Genomic DNA, 23,156 nt, shown 5'->3' on the forward strand with positions numbered 1-23,156 from the left:
ACTGCCTGGCACAAAACGTTAGCTAATTAAAGCAATACAAGGCAAGAGGAAGAAGGACAAAGATGAAAAACATAAAATAAACTGACAAAGACCTTCAAACAATGCCTATAAATCCCCCAAAATATGTTACAATGATACAATTTGAAAATAGTTATAAATTTAAAACTGATTGTGTGTAAAGAATCAAAGCAATGAAGCAGAGTCTGTAGTCTTACCTTAATAATTTGTTTAATATTTGTAAACAAATATCATTACAGCCTAAAATATGTAATTTTGAATAATAAAAAGAGAAAAAATATATTTTTTGAGAAGATGGTATCTTATAAAGCAATTTCAAAGTGACAAACATCTAATTTTGTTTACAACTAAATTAGGCTACTTGCCCTGCCAATAAATAAGAGATATATCAGCTAAAACAAAACACATTAACATTTTTGACACTTCTCATTTAGTCAATTACATTTAGGGTTGATAATTTTGGTGCAACAAAGTACTAGCTGTAATTTGATCATTAATAATTACACATGTAATTATCCCTATGTGCAGTTCCAAAGCAAGAAAAAATAGCTGTTCAAATAAATACAGAATAATTTAATTTAATTTAATTTAATTTAATTTAATTTAATTTAATTTAATTTAATTTAATTTAATTTAATTTAATTTAATTTAATTTAATGCTACAGAGTAACAACAGACTGTTGTTACACTCTGTAGTGGCACCTTCTCCCCACTAGAGGCCAACATAGAACCTTTGCCGGAGAAGCAGCACCTCGGTTCCAGCGTCACCGCCGCCGAAGAAGAGTGAGATGCGTTGGTTGTCATGTGCAGTCGGTCGGGCGGTCAGCTGACGCTTCCTTCTCGCTTGTGATGTTTACTTTCTTTTGTCGGTCGCTTTAACAGGCGGCTGTTTTGACTTTTTTTGAATGAATGCAGCGCTATGCTCGACCCAGGAGAGTCATGGTCGTCGTGAACTCGGTGCTGAAGCTGCTGCAGAGGCAGACCTACACCTGTCTGTCCCACCGATACGGTCTCTACCTCTGCTTCGGGGGTCTCGTCCTCATGATCGTTTCCGCCTTTCAGTTTGGAGAGGTGAGTCTACTCTGGTTTCGCTTGTCAAGCTTGTAATGCCTTTTTCTTTATCGTTCTTTTGTAACCCAAGCAGCTCTTAGCCTCAAACCGGCCTCTCTGGCTGCTGACTAAAGACTCATTCAAACCAAATCCCAGTCAAAAAGCTGCCAATTTAAGCAAATATGCTCCTTGAGGAGCAGACACGTGTTGTCCATCGGTATTCAGGACTTATTTTCAGTCTTTTGAGTGTACCGAAAAATTCGTCCACCTAAATAACCTTGTAAAACATCCAATCCATTGGAAAAGTATTTATACTCTTTGAACTTGTTTACTTTTTGTCTTGTTAATTTAATGTGACTGCCCAACACAAAGTAGTGTGTAACTGTGATGAGGACAGAAACGGGTACAGTTTGCACACTTTACTCTGATAGTCTCAAATATGGTAGTGGCAGCATTATGCCGTGGAGCTGACTTTGAAGATTTTTGGAATTTAACTTACCATATCATTGTTGGGCTTGAATATATGCAAAGCAGTGTCGTAGTAGTCTTGGTTTTGTGTCATATTTGGGATGGAGAAATGTGTTAATTGCATTTTCTCCCCATTCAGGTGGTGATGGAGTGGAGTCGCGACCAGTACCATGTGCTTTTTGACTCCTATAGAGACAATGTGGGTGGGAAATCATTCCAGAGCAGGTAAGATCTTTACATCTATTACAATAAATCATCTGGCTCCATCTCACCCCAACGTCTTTCTCTGCCACACAGAAAAATGTATATTACTGGTTTTACAAGTTCTTAACTGAAATGTATAAATATATAAAATAAAAATAAGTCCAAAAGAAAGAAAAAGAATGCAAGACTGAATTGCTTATGTCCAGAATCCTGAACTGTAGCATTATTTCATAACATGATGGAGATACTGGATGATAAGAGTGATAGAAAAGTCGCTAGTTTGAAGAGTTAATAAGATAAAAAAAAATCCTATAAATATCTGCCCCTTTTCTCCCAAGAATACAGTCAAACAATATTGATTTACACACAAAAAACAACTTTGTATTAGAGAGTTGTACAGTTTTGTGTAGAACATAGTGTTAGTGAATGGAAGCAGCTGAAAGTCTTTTCTAACTAGTCTCAACGTGTTTTATTTTTGAGGATTTTGTTGATTTAAAGTGGTATAGATTATTGATTTAATGTTTAATTTAGGTAGCTGGTCAACATTTTGTACTGACAGAGGATAAATAAAAAGTAAAAGCTAAACAAAGCTACATATTTCTTACCTGAGCAACTAAGATCCAAGAGTTAACATTGATTTTGAGATAATTGTTTCATACAAATTATAGCTTTTCTGCCTCTAAAATGACATAATTGTTTTATATTGTAAATTTTAAATTATTTGGTTTGTCTTGTTGAAAAACAGTTTAACTTTGCTTTGCCTTGAGAGGAAATCAGGAAAAACAGGATGGGCGAGGCAATGTCTGAACAAACACTACTCTAGATTCCAGGCTTGACAGAGATCCGCTTTAGGGAGATAAACTGGACCACAGCCTTGCATCACTGATATGATGTTTTATTTAACTTTCAGGCTCTGTCTGCCTATGCCTATTGATGTTGTGTACACATGGGTGAACGGTACAGATGTGGCTCTGCTGAAGGAACTGAAGGCGGTCAAAGAGCAGCTGGAGGAGGAACAAAAAGCTCTGAGGTAGCAGACGCTTCTCCGCAACTGTTGGAGACCAACCAGCCTGTTTGCTCAAACTGATGTTGAAAATGAAAACTTTCACTTTTTTCCCTCCTAATCAGTTCAAACGCTTCCACAATGAAAAAAATATTAGATTCGTTCTCAGGCATTTCTTGTAATCTTGATTGTTTTAGGCTGTAGATACTTTATATATTCTTTGAAAGCACAAATTAAATATTGTGCAAATTTTTTTTGTAGATTATTGTGATTTTTAACATTTTTTTATTTGCACACAGGGAACAACTGGGAAAAAATGCGAGTGACACCACAGAGGTGCCAAAAGATAGGTGAGTTCATCTTGGTCTTTTTCACATTTTATCATGTTTCAATCACAAGAATGTACAAATCTGGTGTTTTACTAAAAACAACACATTAGTAGTAAAGAAAATTATTGGTCTTTAAGTTCACAAATGTTAAATATGTTCAATTTAATTATATTTTCAGGTATTTTATGTTAATGTTGATTTATGCAAAGGCTTTTTAGCATAAAAGAGGAAAAAATGCTTTTTATTTTTGTAAAGATTCCTTTATAACAACATATTTATATGTCTGAACTAAAAGATGTCTGATCTTCACATTTAAAATTAAATTCTAATTAAATCTAAATTAAAGTCCAGTTCAACCTTGGGCATTCACAATTCACTCAGTTGAAGCAGAACTGTGTTATTTATGCATTAATAAAAATACTTTATTAATACCTGAAGAACTTAAATGTTTTTTAAAGAGTATTATTCTCTATTATCTGTATTATTTTGTAGAATGTGATGAGTCTTTCTTATAAATTTAGAAAATTGATAAATTTAGATACCATAGTTTGAAGAAAGTTGCTTATAAAAGCCTGTTTAGATAATAAAAACAGAGTTTTACATAATAACTTAAGAGGAAAAACTCCTAGAATAACCATTTAGTGTAGCATCCATTGTCAAAACATTTCCTTTTTTATTCTGTAAGAACTTTTCACAATCTTTCTGCTCTTAATGAGCTTGAACTGTTTTTAAAGAACAGGCAAAGATTTCAGTTTTCTATGTGACCCTTAACCCCAAAGAACCTGAAGTACATGCAACGCTTTCCCAGATTTTTACTTCTACAACAATTTGGAAATCATAAATTATTTTCCTTCCACTTCACCATTTTGCACAGATTTTTGTTGGTCTGTCATTTAAAATCACAGTTAAACAAACTGAGGATCTTAACAAAATGTATGCATTATTTTTGTTGTGTTGTGGTTTGCACTTTCATGAAATTTTCTGTCATTTTTGTCTGAATGTAAAGATTTTTGTTAAGCAGTTGCTGCAGTTTGTCACATTTATCCAGTTGGGCTCAAACTGTTTTAACCAAAATAACGACGATGTCTTTGAGGTCGGGTTTTCAGAGTTGCAGTTTCTCAGAGTAAAGCTTCCTATAACAGGAAGCCAGGGTCGGTTAAACCACAAGAAAATAAAATTCAGATGTCTGAACTGATTAGATTCTTCAAAGATAAGCTGTGGTTGTTGTTTACTTATACAATGAAACAAACCTTCTAAAAAAATATCGCACATGTTTTGAGAGACATCTTATAAACCCAGGTGATAAATAATCTGCGGACTGATTTGTTGCAAAGTTTGGACTTTGGCTTGTGTGGTTCCTGTTTCATTTGAACTCTTTGTCTTCTTCCTTGTCTGCTTTGTCAAAGTTTAACCACAAACACCAGAGCTGCTTCATGCAACCTTTCATGTCGGTGTGAACTTCACTTTATTCACACATAGAACGGCGCAAGCACAACACAAAGGAGGAGGCTCTCTCCCTGTATGTGCAGATGTGTTTTATTTACTCCCTTTTTCATGTTTTGTCAGTGATAAGCCTGAATGCCTGCTGTCCCACTGCATCGTGGCGCCCATGCTGGCGCTGGATCCCGCCCTGCCGGCCAACGTCACCCTCAAAGAGCTGCCTGCGGTCTCTGCCTCCTTCTCTGCTGCCAAAGAGCTGCTGCTCATGAAGAAACCTTTCCACCTGCCTGTCAGCGTCTCCGTTGTCGTCTTTCATTTGCAGGCTGATGGTAAAAAAAAAAAATTGGGAGCTGAAAAGACTAAAATTTAGCAGGAAGTGTTAGGGATGCAAACAATGAATCAACTCATAACTAATTTTTGATTAATGATTTATTAGATTAAAATTAGTTACATTCAATCAAACAATACCGTAGTGTCCGTTAGACCTTCTTGTAGTGTTGTAGTTTGGCCGCCATCCAGCAGAGGGCGCCGAATGACAGCATTAAAGATGGCGGATGGCGAACTCATGAATGGGAAAGAGAAACGGTTCAGACAGGTTCAGAGGTCCGGTGTGGGATGTAAAATGTTCTGTTGTGAAATATAAACACTCTTGATAATAGAGAAAAGTCAGGTTTTTAAGAAAATGACCGTTTATTACTGGATTGTTAGTCGATTAATTAATTGATAACTTGCATGCTGTAACTGCGAAGTAATTTCCCTGCTGGGATGAATAAAGTAATTCTATTCTATTCCATTCTATTCTATTCTATATTCTATTCCTATCTATGACGCAACACTTTTCAGACCTATTGTGTAGTCTGAGAAGTGGCGCTGACATGGACTCAAATTTGAGTCTAAACACTGTTGCTTTTGTGTCCTTTTCTCTTTTTCAGCTGATAAAGCCTATATAGATCTTTCCAGGGAAGTCCACAAATTTGCTGTTTCCAGATGCTATCTTGTGAGTTTCTTTACCTGTTAAAATTCTTTAAATTTAAATTTACTTCTGTCCTTTTTTTTCGTGTGGTGCGAAAGAAGTGTTTCCACTCTTTTTATATACAGCTGTAAAACAACCTTATTCTAGTGCAAAAGCTTTTGTGTGTGTTTCCTTTAAGCACATTTTTTTTGTAATTTCAATTATGAAATAGAAACACAGCTGATGATACAACAGAAAAGAAGAGGCTCAGTCAAAGTACAGACCTTGACCTGATTAAAATGTGGTGGCCCTTCAACAGAGCGCTGCAGAACCAAATGGGCACAATTTGAGAATTATATCTGCTAAAAGCAAACAAAAAACAGATCTCTTAACGTTTTTATTCTGTTTGTCCTGCAGACGACGGATAAAGAGGCTCCGGGTCTCATCCACATGCAGTCTCTGGCCTACCTGAGCGGCTTCCCGGCATCGATCAAAGATACGGAGCAGTTGCGAGTCAAACTGCCGGCGGCCATAACTGGCAAGATCAAACAGGTAGGAGAGGCCCGGAAATGGACGGAGATCTCTGGTGAAGAATTTAGTTCTGACATGCTGGATGTGTTGCCAGTTAGGGGGACTTACATTAAGCAAAACTAGAATATTTCTATTCCCAAAATCTGTCAAAATAGAAAATAATAAAATAAAATTTTGGGAAGTAGCTGGAGACGTTGTAATCCTTATTTAGCCCAGCAGGGAGCAACGTTGCACTTCTGATCAAAGTGCAGAAAGAGTTTTGACTTATAAACTGCATTTATTATGCGATCTAGAGAATGAAAAACACATTTACTTACACATAAAACACTGAAAAAAGTACTTTTTTATGCACATAAATTCTACTAAAGCAAATTTCTAACAGAAACATGTTGTATACTACAAACTTTAACTGTTTATGCCTCTTAAATAGCATCAGCACTCTCTTGATGAGGCTTAAAACACAGCTAAAAATATTTTCTCTATTTTTAACAATTACTTTGATGTGAGGATGAAAGCTCTTTGTTTGGCTCGCCGTCTGGCAGTTTGAGTATTTTGGGACGCAGGAGAGCCACTAACGAGTGTGGAGTGATACGGAATAATCAAAGAAAACAAGCGCTGAGCGATCCTGCCGCTGCAGCCTGGAACAGGGCGGCTCTGATGGTGTTCTCACATGGCTGATGAGTTTTAATAACATCTTTCATAACTGGCTTAGTTTATGATGAGAATACAAATAAATGTTGTACAACAGGCTTAGCGAATCCGTGTACAACTGGCGTTACCTAGGTGTTATTTTGGTTAATTAAGGATTGGTTGAACAGACGTATGTTGTGTTTAGTTTAATTTAATTGATTAATTTATCCAAAATAGTTAGATTTTGTTTAATTGAACACTTAACATAGTAGTAGTTTTATATAAAATGTACATTTTACTTTAATAAAAGCAAACATTTTCTTTTAATTATGTCAGTATATACCTAAAGTTTGGTTGGTTTTGTGTAGTAAAGTAAATTCTTACATCTGGGAGGTTGAAAAGGCAATGATTTATTCGATGGTGACACAAACTGGAAGTAAATTGTCCAGCTTATTTTTTATATTTTTTCCACATCGTTTAATTTTATATGTGTTTTTATAGCTCCATTTATTTTCCTTGGCTCTGATTGGCTGTAACCCCAGGAGCATAGAGAAGTAAGATGTAGATGTTGGCTTCTGCGGTAATGCTAAGACAGCACTACTATTAATGCATATTAAAGTATTTTTGGTGTTTGAATGATTAAAATAGGCAGTTTTAAGTGTTTTTATTGGGAGTTTTAAGATTTTAGCTATTCTTCTTTGAATGTATTTTTATATATCCTCAGTAAAGAATACAATAAAGAGTATAACCATTAGATTAGATTAGACTTGCCGTAATTATTTATGTTTAAAATCTTACATTTTGGTCTCTGACCAGCAAACAGCTGGAGAATCAGTCGATAAGCAGCTGTTTGGGTGGCTGATGCACCATTTAACCCACATATTATCATCCCCAAACCAGTTGTCCCAACGTTCCATGAACTGGGCTCCAAGCTTCAGGTCATGTGATTATATCCGGCGATATTCCGGCTGTAACTGTATCTGTGTGTGTGTGGAGGGCTAACATTAGAACAACTGTTTGTTGTGGCACCATGCCTGTCTGCCTGCTGGAAAGTCACCAGTATTTTTCTGCACCTGGAGAACCCACTCTGTCGCCCCATTCCTCGCCTTTTGTGGGTCCTCATTTGATGATTTATTGCGGCGTGCGAAGTCCAGACGATGGACGCTCTGCTCTGTGTTGGCTGGTCGTTCCCGTCTGGCGCGGCCTCCCGCTCCACAAGCCTCCATAAAATGCACGGTTTGGATTTCAGGGTGTTTCCTGGTGTCGCTGGACCGCTTCTTTGAAACAGGGATGATCTGCATAGTGCGGCCAGTGCGTTTCAGCGCTGAGAACAGCTCTGTATTTATAGCCAGTATTAGGCTGAGTGATGCGCTGATGAAAGTTGGACTACAAGCCCAATCACCCGCCTGATGAGTCCTGCCCCCGTGTTTGTGTACGAGTCTGATGAGCTGACATGTTTATCTCACTGGGTATTTTAAATCCCAGATCCTGTGGTTGCAAAACAAATCGAAATCATAACCTCTTGTGGGATATGCTACTATTTACATATATTTGGAAAGAATACGTTTTCTTCTGTCAGTTCTTCTAAACCAAGGGTGTCAAACTAATTTTCGTTTTGGGCCCAAACAAGATCATGAAGAATTTTAAAGGGCTGGTTGTGCCAGAATGCATTTATAAAACCTGTTCACAAACTGTTGAAACATCTTTTCAGTCCCTCTGGGATTTCATGATACTTTTTCAGATTTTTTTTGCAATACAAATCTAAGCTTTTGTGGTACTAATTTGGAAATATTTGCAATATTTGCCCTTATTTATGACGGTAAATGCGAGTTTTTATATAGATCATGCGCTGTAATCTGACATCAATTAAGGTTGAGACAGCTGTTTAGAAGACTCTTAGTTTAGTTTTCGGGTATCAATCAAAGGAAGTTAAAATATGTATTAACTGGGGTTTTTGTGTTGCTGGAGAGCTGCAAATTCTGCACAACTTCTAAAATTGGACAGAAATAAAACAGTTTTATTTCATCTCATTCTTTTTTTTTTTTATTAATCTCTAGATAATCTCGTCAAAAGTGACTGCATTCAATCACTGCTTGCAGGATTTTAATAGTTTATCTTGGAGGGATTATCAGTATTTGTCAGATTTGACTGAATTTGCAGATAAAACAATTTTATTTCCTGACGCTTCCTGTCCTCGTTTCCTGCTCTGTTCAGTGACTTGCATCCCTCCACCCCTGCAGAAGATGCAGATACTTACAGACTAAATAAATAACAGTTCTTTTTCTTTTATGGTATTTTTTAATCATGCAGCCACAATGGCAGCAGTCTGTAACTCCAGTTCTTGTTATACATTTTCAGCCGTGACAGCGTGCGTCAACTCAACACTTATTCATAGACGCGTGCCTCTCTTCACACTCCTCGGCTCAGTTTGCTTTTTGTTAGAGCATTGACGGGACTATAAAGAGTCTCGTGACCCACTGCTTGTTGTTACCACGGCCACTAAATCCTTCTCACCTCAACAAGACTTCAGAAAAAGCGACAAGTCGAGGCAAACCATGAGCGCGTGTTCGAATCGGAAACGAGTATTTAAAGATTAAAATGAAATTAAAGGCTGCTCTCTTTTTTTTATCCTGAAAAGCACATCTATCCAGTTAGCTTTTGGTCTGTCATCTTCGTTTGATGCGCTGCTGTATTGATGTTTTTCTGGTTATATTTCTGTTTACTACAGTTTGAGCTGTATTCAGAGGCCAGCATCGCCCTGCTTCAGCTGAAAACCCAGCAGGATTTTACCGATCTGAGTCAGCAGGCCAAAAAGAACCTGACTCTGGATGGGAAAGAGTTGAGCATCAGCCCTGCCTACTTGTTCTGGGATCTCACAGCTATCTCCCAGGTACACCTGGATCTGGAGATCAGTTACCTGTGAGATCCGTGGAGCTTTTTATCAATCATAAATACACTTGCCTCTCAGTCTAAGCAGGATGAAGACATATCTGCGAGCCGATTCGAAGACAACGAGGAGCTGCGCTATTCGCTGCGCTCTGTGGAGAAGCACGCCCCCTGGGTGCGGCACATCTTCATCGTAACAAATGGTCAGATTCCCTCCTGGCTCAACCTGGATAACCCCAGAGTTACCGTGGTGACACATCAGGCAAGCCTTGACCCCTCCTACACCAAACTGCTCCTACTTTCACACAGAGGGGATTCATTTAAAGGAAATTATGCTAGGTTATGATTGAATGTATGTGGATATCGTCTAGGGCAGTGATTCTCAAACTTTTTTCAGTGATGTACCCCTTTAAAAATATATTTTTAGTCAAGTACCCCCTGACACGGGCAAAACATTTTTGGAATTAAAAAGGGGTACAGTGCTGTAAAATCACTGTCTGATTTATTAAAGCCAAACAACTTATATCAGTGAACCTGACAAATACATCCATATTGCAAACATTGCATGGTTAAACAAAAAAGAAAAACAGAAGACGGTGACCACCAGGAAGGTATAAAACCAGTCAAACCGTTTTATTTTAAAGGATATTGAAACTAAATACTGAATATAAAATTCAGTACATGAACACACATTTATATTTTATCGAACTTTTCGCAAAATAATTTTTCCCAAGACTTATTATGAGGAGCCTACTGATTTTTTAAAGATATTTTGAAAAGCTTCACGTACCCCCTGCAATACCTCCACGTACCCCCAGGGGTACACGTACCCCCATTTGAGAACCACTGGTCTAGGGAAGCAAACGCTTATGATTAACTCTCGATTAATGGGTTATAATTAAGATAAAAATTAGTTCTACTGGAACTAGGAACTAATTTTAGTGTTGTAGTTTGACTGCCATCCACCAGAGGGCGCCGCTGCTCATCTTTAAGCAAGCGGAGCCGTTGATGCAGTAACAAAGATGGCGACCTAACCACAACGGAAAAGAGAAACGGAGTCCGGTGTGGGATTCAAAATGCACTTTTTGCGGTTCTGTTTAGACATATAAACATTCAACAAGTAAAATTTCACATTAATATCGGTGTTTCAGCCGAACTGCATGACGAAGCTGCGTCAACTTAATTACAATTACGGATTTACCAAAGGTGAGGATAACATGTCAGAGGGGATATGATAAAAACAAACATGATTATTTTGAGGCCTGTTGCGAGTGAATATATTTAATCTAGTAAAGTTTAAACATCCCTTCAGGAGTAACAACTTCTGCATGAATACATCTTTCTTCATGGGGAATTAAATGTTTCACATATTCACTCTTTTTCATCTTTTGTTTTTCTCTTTAACAACTTTAGAGGTCCGTGTTTTATTATGTTGCATAAACAAGTCTAAGTTTATTATAAGTATTTAACGTAGATGAGCTCACAAAATGTTACATTTTAGTTAAGTTTTTTTCAATTCAGCTTATTGTGAAAAATTTAACCCTTCATGTTATAGAAAGACTGTCAAGCCTCTATATGAGAAATCTTTTTATAACTTGCATCCTTATGATTCTTTATTTCAGGACATTTTCCTGAACTGCTCCCACCTTCCAACTTTCAGCTCTCCTGCCATCGAGACGCACATCCACCGTATCCCGGGACTCTCCCAGAAGTTTATTTACCTCAATGACGATGTGATGTTTGGCAAAGACGTTTGGCCGGACGACTTCTACAGCCACTCCAAAGGACAGAAGGTGTTTAGAGTAACAGGAAAAACACAGACATGTTTGGTTTAATGCCATAAATCTCAACTTCACTCCTTCAATCAGGTGTACCTCACTTGGCCGGTTCCTAACTGTGCTGAGGGCTGCCCAGGATCCTGGATTAAAGACGGATACTGTGATAAGGCTTGCAACAACTCGGCCTGCGACTGGGATGGAGGAGACTGTCTCGGTGAGGACGCTCTCTCTGTTATTTATGTGTCAATAAGCTAGCTAGTTTGATGTTTAACTTATGTTGAATTGTCCCTGACAGGCTCAGCAGGAAACAACCGCTTTCCTGCAGGGGCCGGTGGCGTTGGGCCCGGAGCCGGTGGACCGGTTTGGCAGATCGGCGGTTTTGGAGGAATTGGAGGGATGTCGTACTGCAATCAAGGCTGCGCCAACTCGTGGCTGGCAGACAAGTTCTGCGATCAGGCTTGCAACGTTCTCTCCTGTGGGTTTGATGTGGGCGACTGCGGCCAAGGTATGTTTACAATCAATTTAAAAAATTCATCAGATTATCATCCGCTAGTTCTGTGATTAATCACTATGCTTAACTTTGTACACTTTAAATGTAAATATGCACAAAAATGTTTCAGAATCTCAATTTTCCAAGGTTGAAAAGTCATTTTGTTTAAAACGTTAGTTTAGAAATGCTAACTCTAAACTGTGCTTCGTTATAAGGGTAATTCATCGTTTCAGTGTAGTATCTGTGGTTTTATGTAGGCTTCCATCAGGAGGGCCAAAACACGAATAACAAAACTATTTATTTAACCAAACAAAACACATGGATCTGTTTAGCATGTGAAAACTATTCATTAGTCTTTCAAGTCACACGATTAGTCTGTTTAGCTTAGCGTAGCTTAACTGTATACTACATTTTTGGCTCTGTTATGCTTTCTCTATTCAACTTATCAACTTAAAGTACAATTTATTGAACCGTTATAGACTACAAATTGCAAACAATTGTTTAATTAACCAATTTTTTCCTTTATGAAGAGTTGTTCTTGTTCAGTAGTCTGAGGCTGCTTTTTCTTCTTCTTATTATTATTAAACATCATATTAAACATCATAGTCTGGTTTTATGGAACATCTAGAGATAATGATGGAAAACCCTGACCATCCAATTTTGTATTAATGCGTTACAACCACATTTAATTTCTCTTTGGGATCAGTAAAGTATTTTTGAATTGAATATACATCAACTTGTTTTGTTTTTGTGATTACTTCTCCCTTTAAGCAAAAAAAACCTAAATAAAACGATGTCGGTCTTTTCAGAGCACTTTGGCGAGCTGCACCGTGTGACTCTGCTCAGAAACCAGACCCTCTACACTCTCCCTCTGGGCGAGACTAGGCCGTATTTCAGCTTCGAGAAGCTGGCTCGCCGAGTCTCCGAGGCCCACGTCAAGGACAACCCCGTGGTCCGACACACGTCCGTCGCCAACAAGTGGAAAAGCATTCACCTGCTGCTCTATCCAGGGCAAAACGCCACCCAGATCCAGTACAACGTCACCTTTCAGATAGAAGGTGACACTCTGTTCACCATGATCTTCAGTGTCGCAGTCGACACGCGGGAGGTTCCTCAGACTAACGCCACTGGGGTCGGGAGCAAAGAGGCAGGAGAGGAGTCTAAGCTCACCCCGACGGCTGAGCCAGTTTTCCCGTTCTCGGATATTCCCGAGGGAAAACGAGGGCCGAAGATCCAGAAGAACCATCCTGCTGAATCTCAGGTTCTCATACAGGTTCCTTTGGTAAATGTCTCGGTTTTACCACTTGTTGTAAGGAACGAGCTGGAAAAGTTGGAGGAGAAACTTTTAATTGGTGACATTACGGTAAAGGGATACAACCTCACCAAGGCTGAGCTTCTAAAGCCGTATCGTAGTCTGGCTGACACCAGCGTACAGCCAGGCAGAGACCAGGATAAGGCCCACAAAGACCTGGAGGAAGACAATCAGATGAAGAATAATCAAAACTCCGATCAGAAAATGCCAGAGGAGTCTAAACCTGCCCCTCCTCTCATGCCGGTCCGCATTGATAGTAAAATAAAAAGTCTTCTAAATCCTGAGCGTTTTCCTCTGAATCCTGTAATTGAGAGGCCCAAGATGTCAAAACTTCACAGCAACGTTTCCCAAAAGAGTGAGGAGATTCGAGGGGAGCCGCCTGCAGTCGGGAGGAAGCTGCAGCACTTTGTCTCCTCAGATCGAGGCTTTCTGCCGTGGGAGAGGAGGAAATACTTCCAGGCCTTGCTTGAGGTAAGCAAACCCCAAATTAGGGATGCAAGTTATTGATTCATAAGTAAATCTATAGTTAATTGATCTTTGGCAATTTTCTTAAAAATTTGATATTTTTTTTGTATTAAGAGGGCTGACAGTCTTTCCATAACATTTTTCATAATATGCTGAATTTAAAGATAAAATAAAATTTTGTGTTAAATACTGGCTTAATAAATGTGATTTCTCACGTTATTAAATGCAGACATATTTATAAAAAATATATAAACAGGAATTTCTAAGGTTCCTGAGTAGAAAAATAAAAGATGAGAAGAGTAAAATAAGTGAAACATTAAATTCACCATTAATAGAGATATTCAAACAGAACTATTGTCTGTGGTTGATCTTGAATAAATGTAAAAACTTTGCTCCATGAAGCGCATTAACTCACATATTGGGGCCTTTGTAGAGCAAAAATGGAGTACATTTCTGGAAGAAAAAAAAAAACTTGGGAAATTTGTAGAAAAACTAGAAAATTTCAAAGTTTGAGAATGTGATAATTTGCTAGAAAAAAAATCAAGAAGCTTTGCGAGTAATCTAAGAAATCTTCTAGAAAAAAACTAGGAAATTTATGAGTCTGACCTTTGAGGTTAATCTCAACATTTTTCAATGTTTTGGCAAAATTTCTTTCTTTCTTTTTTAAATCTACAATGGTCCTAATATGCCTTCGGACACAACAGAACAATATAAAGTGTCTTTTACATCCCACACCGGACTTTGTTTGAACCATTTCTCTTTCCCATTCTGGTGTGGGTCTGCCATGTTTGTTTCTCTTACAACTGACCTCATCACCAGCGCCTTCTGGTGGATGGTGGCCAAACTACATAAAAAAGGTCTAAATGAGCATCTTTGATTAATCGATTGGAACCAATTTTAATATAATAAACTATTAATCAACAACTAGTTGTAATTGTTTACATCCCTGTCCAAAACATTTTTAGGATTTTACTTTGAAGGAAACTATTTAATTCCAACATATGTCGACTTTCCCAGGAGGAGGAACGTCTTCAGAGAGAGTTATCCTACAGGACGGACAGTGGAGCGACCGGGCGAAAGCTGCAGGACACCTTTGCCGACTCGCTGCGCTACGTCAACAGGTTGCTCAACGGCCAGTTTGGCTTCACATCGCGCAAAGTCCCCGCTCACATGCCGCACATGATCGACCGTCTCGTCATGCAGGAGCTCCAGGACACGTAAGGGACAATTTATTGCTTCTTTTTTAGCTAACTGTATGGTTGTGACTGTGTGTCATAGCAATAACAGCCCCACAAACACCAATACCGCTCTTGAAAAACAATCCTATTTGTTTCTTTAGGACATCAGTCATCTAATGAAATGTGATTTATATAATTACACTACAAATTGTAACTGCATTTAATCATATTTTTAAATTTACTGATATTTATGAATTCTTTCATTGAACAGTGACAAAAATAGTAAAACTAAAAATCCTGACAATAAGGACAATTTAAAAAAAACATTAATTGGAATTTATTATGACAACAATAAATCAAAATTCTTACCATGGTAAGAAAATTATCATGATAAACAATAAGCGGTACCATTTTTGTCCATCCGTAGTTAAAATAATGGCATTGCAGTTTTTAGCAATAGCTTCACTTTTCCTGTAACGGTTTGTTTCTGAAAGGACGACTTCTTTAATCGAGCTGAACTGCTTTCTTCAGATTTCCCGAAGAGTTCGACAAAACCTCGGCGCACCGCGTTCGTCACTCTGAGGACATGCAGTTCGTCTTTTCCTACTTTTACTTCCTGATGAGCGCCCAGCAGCAGCTGAACGTCTCAGATGTGTTTGACGAAGTCGACACCGACCACTCCGGTGTTCTGTCGGACAGAGAGATCCGAACTCTCGCCACCAGGATCCACGAGCTTCCCCTCAGCCTCCAGGTCAGTCTGAGGATCTGATGTTTGTTTTCCTGGAGAAGCCATGTCGAGTTTTGACGTTTTTACTCTAAATGTTGAATGTAGGATCTGACGGGTTTAGAGCAGATGCTGATAAACTGCTCTAAAACCCTCCCAACTAACCTGACCCATCTGCACCTGGTGAGCCCCACGCAGGAAGCCTATTATGATCCCAACATGGTGAGCAATTAATGAATTTGACATTTTTGTTTACATTTTATTGCAATACCTAATTATTTTATTATTTCCAGCCTCCCGTCACTAAAGGCCTGGTCCTTCACTGCAAACCCATCACAGAGAAGATTCATAAAGCTTTCAAAGATCAGAACAAATACAAGTGAGGTCAAAGATACTATATTCATCACTTCTTTAAATGTTTATTTCTTTAAATACTGAGATGGAACGGCTTCTTTCACAGGTTTGAGACAATGGGAGAGGAAGAGATTGCTTTCAAGATGGTGCGGACCAACGTGTCCCATGTGGTCGGCCAGTTGGACGACATCAGGAAGAATCCCAGGTGAGAAGGATTTTATGTATGTTTAATGCAACATCAACAGGATGTCCGCACATCCTTAAAGAGTCTAAAATTAAAGCCTTAAAAAGTCTTAAATTCATCAAAAAATATCTAAATTGTCCTTAAAAATATTATTCACAGGCAGGACTGTTTAATGCTGTGTGTTTTATGTCGATTTTTTCTCTTATGGGACTTTTCTGTCTAGCTAAAGTTTAAGTCATACGCAGACATCTTCATTGCGTTCTGAGTCGAGGCGCTTGAGGCTACCGTTAACTAGCTGCTAATATATCTAGCTAGCTAGCTTTTTTTGCTTCTTTTAGGGGTAAGAACAAATTTGTTGCCAGTTGGCTGAACTATGCAGTGTGGGAAGAACAAATCTGCTGCCAAGAGTCAGAAGCAGATCCTAGAAATCTCACAGTTGTGGTACAAGTGTTAAATTTCATTCATACTGGTCTTAAAAAGGTCTAAATAAGTCTTAAATTTGAGTTGGTGAAACCTGCAGAATCTTGGGTTTAGTATAGGTAGGAAGGAAAATCTGATTTGGTTTTCAAAATATTTTACAAATCTAAATGTAGGCCATCCATATTTAGTGTAATCTGAGTAAAATACAGCTGTTTTGCTAGTAGCTGAAATGTAGCACAACTTTTGTAACTTGTTGCATTGGATCAATAAGTTGCTCAAATGCTTATATTAAGCAGCAAATGTTTTTTTGGGGTTTTTTTTTTACAGTTTATTGACCTGCTACACAAAAAAAGCTAAATTCCTGCATATGTGCTGCACATGCTAAAAAAATTAAAAATCCTCTTCAGTAAGTTTTAATTATACAATAAAAATGCTACAAATTGACATTTTCATCTCATATATACTGTTCCTTCAAAATTATCATAAATTATCTGTGTTAGTCAGACTGACATGAAATTCCCGTCTTATAAGAAGTTTGTGACCACTTATCTGAATATGGAAAAACTTCTGGAGAAAAATGATAAAAAGAAAATTATTTATGAAAAAATACTTTTTCCAGACATTTCTCCTTATTTAATTTGCCAAATTATTCCTTGATTGCACAATTTTGCCCACCAGTATTTTATTTTGAAGTTACTAAATCAATAAATGTCCTTATATGACCTATTTAGGTTGAACTGTAGCCTTAGTTTAATAATGAAAAGCACTAAAATAGCCATTTTGTGGGACTCTTAACAAATAAAATGGGCTTTAAAGAATCTGTTTTTAGTCAAGGAAAGTCCATATCTTATTTGTGGCTTGTAGGTTAAATCATTGTTGAGAATTTTCATATACTCAGATGCTCGGAATATGTTGCAAAAAATGCATGAAACAAATCCAAAGATTTGAGTTTAGAAAAGTCTAGAACGTGTGGCAAACCGGATAATATGGCCTCCATTTGTCACCAACAGGAAGTTCATCTGTCTGAATGATAACATCGACCACAGCCACAAGGACGCTCCCACTGTGAAGGCCGTGCTCAGAGATTTCTATGAGTCCATGTTCCCACTGCCGTCCCAGTTCGAGCTTCCCAGAGAATACCGCAACAGGTTCCTTCATATGGAAGAGCTCCAGGACTGGTAGGTTATCAAACTGGGAACAAGTGGAAAGTGTTTGCACAAAACAAATGGGCAGTTAATAGTTTATCAGACTTTTTTAATCTAAAAAATATGTTCTCTTGCTTTCTTTTCAATAAAAATGAAATTTCTGCAGCTAGTTGCACAAAAAACGTAACTTTTCCCTTTAAGTTTATTTATTGCCCTGGAAAAAATGTGCAATTGACACTGGAAAATGATCAATGTAAAATGTGTAATAAAAATGTGTTGCAAATTTGAAAAATTTGCAACATTTTCTGGATTTGATTGTATAAATTTGCTGTCCTTTCTGATCTAAAAAGTGCTCTGTGTGAAGGATTTTAGATCAGAAAATGTGCTTAAAAATTGCACATTTTTAGGCACCGGAAAAATGTGCAATTGTCTCTGGAAAATTAGCTAATTAAAAATGTGTAGTAGGCACTTTAAATTTTGCATTGTGGAAACGGTCACTGGTTAAATGTGCATTCAGTATTGGAAAAATGTTCAATTACCAAAGTAGATGTAAGTAATCCAAGTGTGTTTGTTGGACTTGTGGTTGCTAAGTGATGTATCTTGTGGCTTTCATCTCTAAAAGAGTTGATTTATGAATCATTAGAGTCCTTACTGTATATGAGCTGAATATTGAGTGAAGAATTTACAGCTGTCATCACTTTGACCAATGTTGCCGTGTTGGACGCGTGGGAATCTCTTGCTGAGGCTTTAAGGCTTCTTGTCAGGGATCCCTGTTCTTGTTGGCAGAGCCTGCAGCTCTGAATAGAGACTTTATTTAGACCGAGCAGCATTAGATGGGTAGCTGAAGCAACCGGCACAAATATCAGCTTTTAAATATGTGTTGGGAAAAAATCACTCAAATGTGTCCATTTGTTGCTGCAGCTGCTTAATTTCCACTGCAGAACTTAGCAGAAGTTAAAGTTAGAATTGAGGACTCTGGAAACATTTAGCTTGTAAATCATAACTTCTTGGTTCCATTTGTTATAAGTATGATGCAACACAGAGGCCTGTTTCTCTTAGTCAACTTACAAAAGGGGAAAGACAATAGAACATAGTGTTCAAGTCGGGTAGATGTCTTGTTTTTCTTTCAAACTTTTTCTTTTTATCTTTCAAACTTTCACACTTCCTTTTTTTCAAACTTTTTCTTTCAAAATTTCTCTCAAACTTTCTTCCAGGCTTCCTGTCTTTCAAATTTCCTTTTTTTTTTCCAAACTTCCTTTTTTCCTTTCAGACTTCCATTATTTCAAACTTTCTTTCTTTCAATCTTCCTTTCTATCTCTCAAACTTTTTTTGTCTTTCAAACTTTCTTTCAGATTTTACCATTTTATATTCCAGAATAAATGTCTGGGGCTAAGAACTTTGGAAAGTTGAGTCTGAAAGTTTTCTGACAAGAAGCCTTCCTGGTGGATCTGATATAAAACATCACATTTGACTCCTACTGTCCAGTATGGTAGAGGATCCGGGCTGCTGTGGGTCTGCTTCTCTTCCTAAGACCCTTTGAACCTTTTTGGAGTTACAGATACATTTTCTCTGTCTCTGTTTATTCAGTGAGGTGTTTGTGTTTAATGCAGGAACAAACAAAAAGCTCTAACGACTTAAACATGTTGTTTTCCAGGCGGGTTTACCGGGACAAGCTGAAGTTCTGGACCCACTGCGTCCTCGTGACTCTTGTCGTCTTCACCATTATGTCCTTCTTCGCCGAGCAGGTTAGTGCCCACCTTGGACCCCCTCACATTTAAATAGAAACAGATGACATTTGCTCCCACACGTCCTTATTTCCATGATTCATGCCTGTGTTATGATTCAGGGCTTCAATAGAAATTTCAACTCTGAGCTCATATGTCAAGTCGGAATGATTATCTGGGCCAGAACCCGACTTAACAGAAATGAAAGACCCCCAGACATCCTGTATGAAAGGCGAGACCGGCCGCCTTTGTAGATCTGGATCAGACTGCGCTGTGATTTATTTTAGGCTGCTTTGTTGCCAAGATGGTTGAATTTGTCGGTTAAACGCGACAATAAAGCCGTTTCCTCGTCACGCTTTTCAAATTTAGGGAAGGAAACCTGATTAAGGAAATTTAGATAAACCATTTTCTACCCAGGTATCACCTCTGTCCTGATCTGAAGGTTTTTAGTTTCTTCTCAGTTAACACAAGGAATGGTTACCAATTGACCTTAGGATAATCTCTCCTATCACTTCACTGGGACCAGAGCTCCCACTGAGGAATGTGGCAATCATTTTGGCAGCAGGTGATTTTCTTGAGATATACTTAACAAGAGAGATCAAAAGAGTCGTAATTTCACTCTGGTTCCCTGGACCTAACAAGGTTTTTACAGGGTTTGTGGAAAAGTTTGGAAGTTGGTTTGGTTATTTTTCAGATTTGTAAAAATATCCAAACGTCCTGACTTTATCCTCCGTCCCGTCATCTAAATGTCCTTCTTTCCTTCCTGCCTGCTGTCCCACTTCTTCACTTTCCTTGTCACTAAATGCTTTTTTGTTGACTGTAAAATTGTACGGTCTTTATGGAAACACGGCAGTTAAAAAAAAAAATTTGTAGCTGTACCACATTAATATGTTTTGCACTTTTTTCACATCACACGTGTCGTGATCATCAACCGGATGTTACTGCTGGCAGAAACCACGAAGAAGACAACAGGAAATGGTTGGAGGACGATGGCGTGGCATGTTTTTAATGCCTTATCTTGTGAACAAACATATTCACGTGTGATTTTAATTGTGGTTCTTATTTAATGGAAACACAACAATTGCAAAATTTTGTTTTTTCAATATTTGCGGAATAGTGACAAATTTTGTGCACATTTGTAATGAAAACACGACTAATTTGTACTGTGGTTGTGTCCGTTTTTCCTTACTCGTTTGCTCCTCCCTCTTTTCCCTTTTGTTCTTCATTGTCTCCTTCTGTTTTTCCTTTTCTTTCCAATTCTAGTACTACCTTACACCCTCTATTTCTTGTGTCCTATCTTCTTTTCTTCTATCCTTCCCACCTCCTTTCCATGTGTCCATTACTTTTTTTTGTTTCTTGGGTCCTGCGTTCCTTCCTTCCTTCCTGTTTGTTGCTTTTTCAGATTACATATTTAATGCCCACCTGCTGTAGAAACACACTGCCTATAAAAAGTACTCAGCCCCTTGAATGTTTTACCTTTTTATTGCTTTTACAAATCAGCAATGATGAACATCATTTTGATTTTTTTTTTTACATAGAAAATGCAAGAAAAAAACCCTTTAATGTCAACATGGAAACTGATTTCAACCACATAATGGCAATAAAATATAAGTATTTAACATAATAAAGTTCATATTTGAACAAAAAGTCTTAAATGTTCTGTGTGAAACATACTTCATTCTTTTTAATAGTTTTAAAAAATCTTGAGATTTCTTTTAAACAGTTTGATTCGTATTTAAAAGATGCGTGAAGTTTGACCAAACTAATGATAATTAAAGAAAAAAGTGACGTTAGCCATTTTTATGAAGTAGTTGCATTAATCGAAGAAACTTGCTCTCTGAGAGATACAGCTTTTCTCTTTTTCTTCTACCAGAACTGCAGAAAACAAGCGATGTCCACACATTAATTATTCTGCTTTTTGTAATTGTGCAAAGTTTAAATTTTTTTCACCCTTCTTCCTTTCTCCCGCAGCTCATTCTGCTGAAGCGGAAACTGTTCCCCAGACGCAGACTTACTAGAGACAGCAATCCAGAACGAGTGTAAAAGAGGAAGATTGTCTCGTCCTCTCTGAAAGTCGTCCTTCTGTCCTCCTTCGTAGAGAGACCAGGAAGGAATCTGGGTGGACGCAACAATCTGGACTGCTGAGCGCAGCATTTTGAGGATAAATGTGGGAAGATACTGCAGCCAGACTAAAACAAGAAGTTGAATTTTCTTCCACTGGGGGCATTGAAGAGAGACACACAGCACTCCTGCATCAGATTCTCAGACAAATGTACTGTCAAATTATGAAACTTTCTCCAGCAAGTTGTATTATAGGAAGCTCAGATTGCAGCAAGTTGTATTATAGGAAGCTCAAATTGCACCTGTATTTTATAATGGTACAAACTTCTATAAAGTTTTTTTTTTTTTTTAAAGTTAAATATGTTTTTGTGTTTAAAAGACATCTAAAAATGTCGCCTTTGCTGCTGCGAGTATCTTGGGAGCCAAAAAGAAAGTGTTGCATTTACAACCTTGTATTTTTGTTTGTTTTAAAGATGTAAAGATTCGGGTAAATGTATTTAAGTTGTGGCCGTTTCCACCTTTGCTGTCTTGGAAAACATGAAGTGCCTTCGTTTATTAATGTTGAATTTGAAAATTTTCTTTTGTCACCCACACCTGACCTGGTTTACAGAAACAATGAGTCAGACGCTAATTGCTATCATTACTGTATGCGATTGTTTTTTTGATGTGTGGTATTTCTGCGGCCTTCGCGGCTCCTGTAGGTGTGTCCCTGTGGGACTCGGCAGACTCGCTGCTGTCTGACATTCAGACCACATCAGCATGTTCTCTAACTTCTTTTCACCTATTGTGACGACGACTGATGCATTGGTAATGTCTTATAAATCGCTCATCATTATTTCAAACCCCTGATTGTCCGTTTTAACAATTTTTCTGGATTATATTGACAGAAATGTGAGCGACTAACTCAGCACATATAACCTTCACAGGTCCGTGAAGGTTTCCTCAAATTGACCTAGATTCTTCCGGTAGAATTTCAGCCGGGCCAATCAGCGCACAGAAGAAGTTCTGAACGATGACGTCATCGATTGCGTTCTGCCTATAGCAATGGCGGCGGTACGAAGTCTCTCAGTTCGTGTTGAATTAACGTCAACAGCCATCTTGTTCGACGCGGCACTTCTCCCTACTTATTTACATCGCAGGAGATTTTTGGTAAGCTTCATAGCGCCGAAATGGCGCATTACAAAACGGGCAAACGTTAGCGGGTGGGTAAAATTTTAAACTAAATAGCCGAGAGTCCAGACTTCTATAGGAAGCAAAACATATAACACTCGACTCTGGAATGATCTATTTAGTAAATATTTGTGTCATTTTTTTTTTTTTTTTAGTATCTAAATAATCCAATTTTAACGTCGTAAGTGTACAGGACATTTTTTTTAGAAGTGCTGGCGTCTCATTAACGTCTCAAATTCCTCGGCATCAGTATGAAGAATGTTTTGTATTATGTGAGAGACGATTCGGTGCCATCCAGTGTTCCGAGATGCTAAAGAACATGTCTGGGAATAGGACTGTTCCTCACTTTCAATCAGTGGTTTGTGACATTTAAATAAATTTTTATTGGGTCAGTCATCGTGATTTTTCTTTTGGGGCAGTTTTTTAAATTTGATTTTGAAGAAGCAAAATGCCTTTATCTAATAGTGTATGTTTCTAGATGTATTTTGAATAAGAATTTTGCATAAATAAGCTTTTTTATGACAAATATGTCCTCACAGGGTCAAAGTTACTTCCACACTAATACCAGTAATGTTTGGTTAAATTATCATTACGCTAATTGCACAGAAAACACTTTTCATAGCCATCTGGAAATCTTACA

General features: G+C 37.9%; 1 protein-coding gene across 1 annotated transcript; it reads left to right on the forward strand.

Moving 5' to 3' along the window:
• The first annotated feature begins 816 nt into the window (after window positions 1–816).
• Window positions 817–23,042, forward strand: gnptab (N-acetylglucosamine-1-phosphate transferase alpha and beta subunits). Its single transcript, XM_014473654.2, has 21 exons — window positions 817–1,089; window positions 1,676–1,761; window positions 2,651–2,770; window positions 3,043–3,093; window positions 4,639–4,841; window positions 5,445–5,509; window positions 5,882–6,016; window positions 9,354–9,515; window positions 9,594–9,773; window positions 11,134–11,304; window positions 11,380–11,503; window positions 11,585–11,794; window positions 12,589–13,562; window positions 14,574–14,773; window positions 15,266–15,485; window positions 15,567–15,680; window positions 15,752–15,837; window positions 15,919–16,017; window positions 17,427–17,594; window positions 19,216–19,306; window positions 21,257–23,042. The coding sequence occupies exons 1-21, from the start codon at window positions 928–930 to the stop codon at window positions 21,326–21,328; spliced, it is 3,693 nt and encodes a 1,230-aa protein (XP_014329140.1). The 5' UTR covers window positions 817–927; the 3' UTR covers window positions 21,329–23,042.
• Window positions 23,043–23,156: the final 114 nt, after the last annotated feature.

This window comes from Xiphophorus maculatus, chromosome 17, assembly GCF_002775205.1.
Source record: "Xiphophorus maculatus strain JP 163 A chromosome 17, X_maculatus-5.0-male, whole genome shotgun sequence".
Classification (NCBI taxonomy): domain Eukaryota; kingdom Metazoa; phylum Chordata; class Actinopteri; order Cyprinodontiformes; family Poeciliidae; genus Xiphophorus; species Xiphophorus maculatus.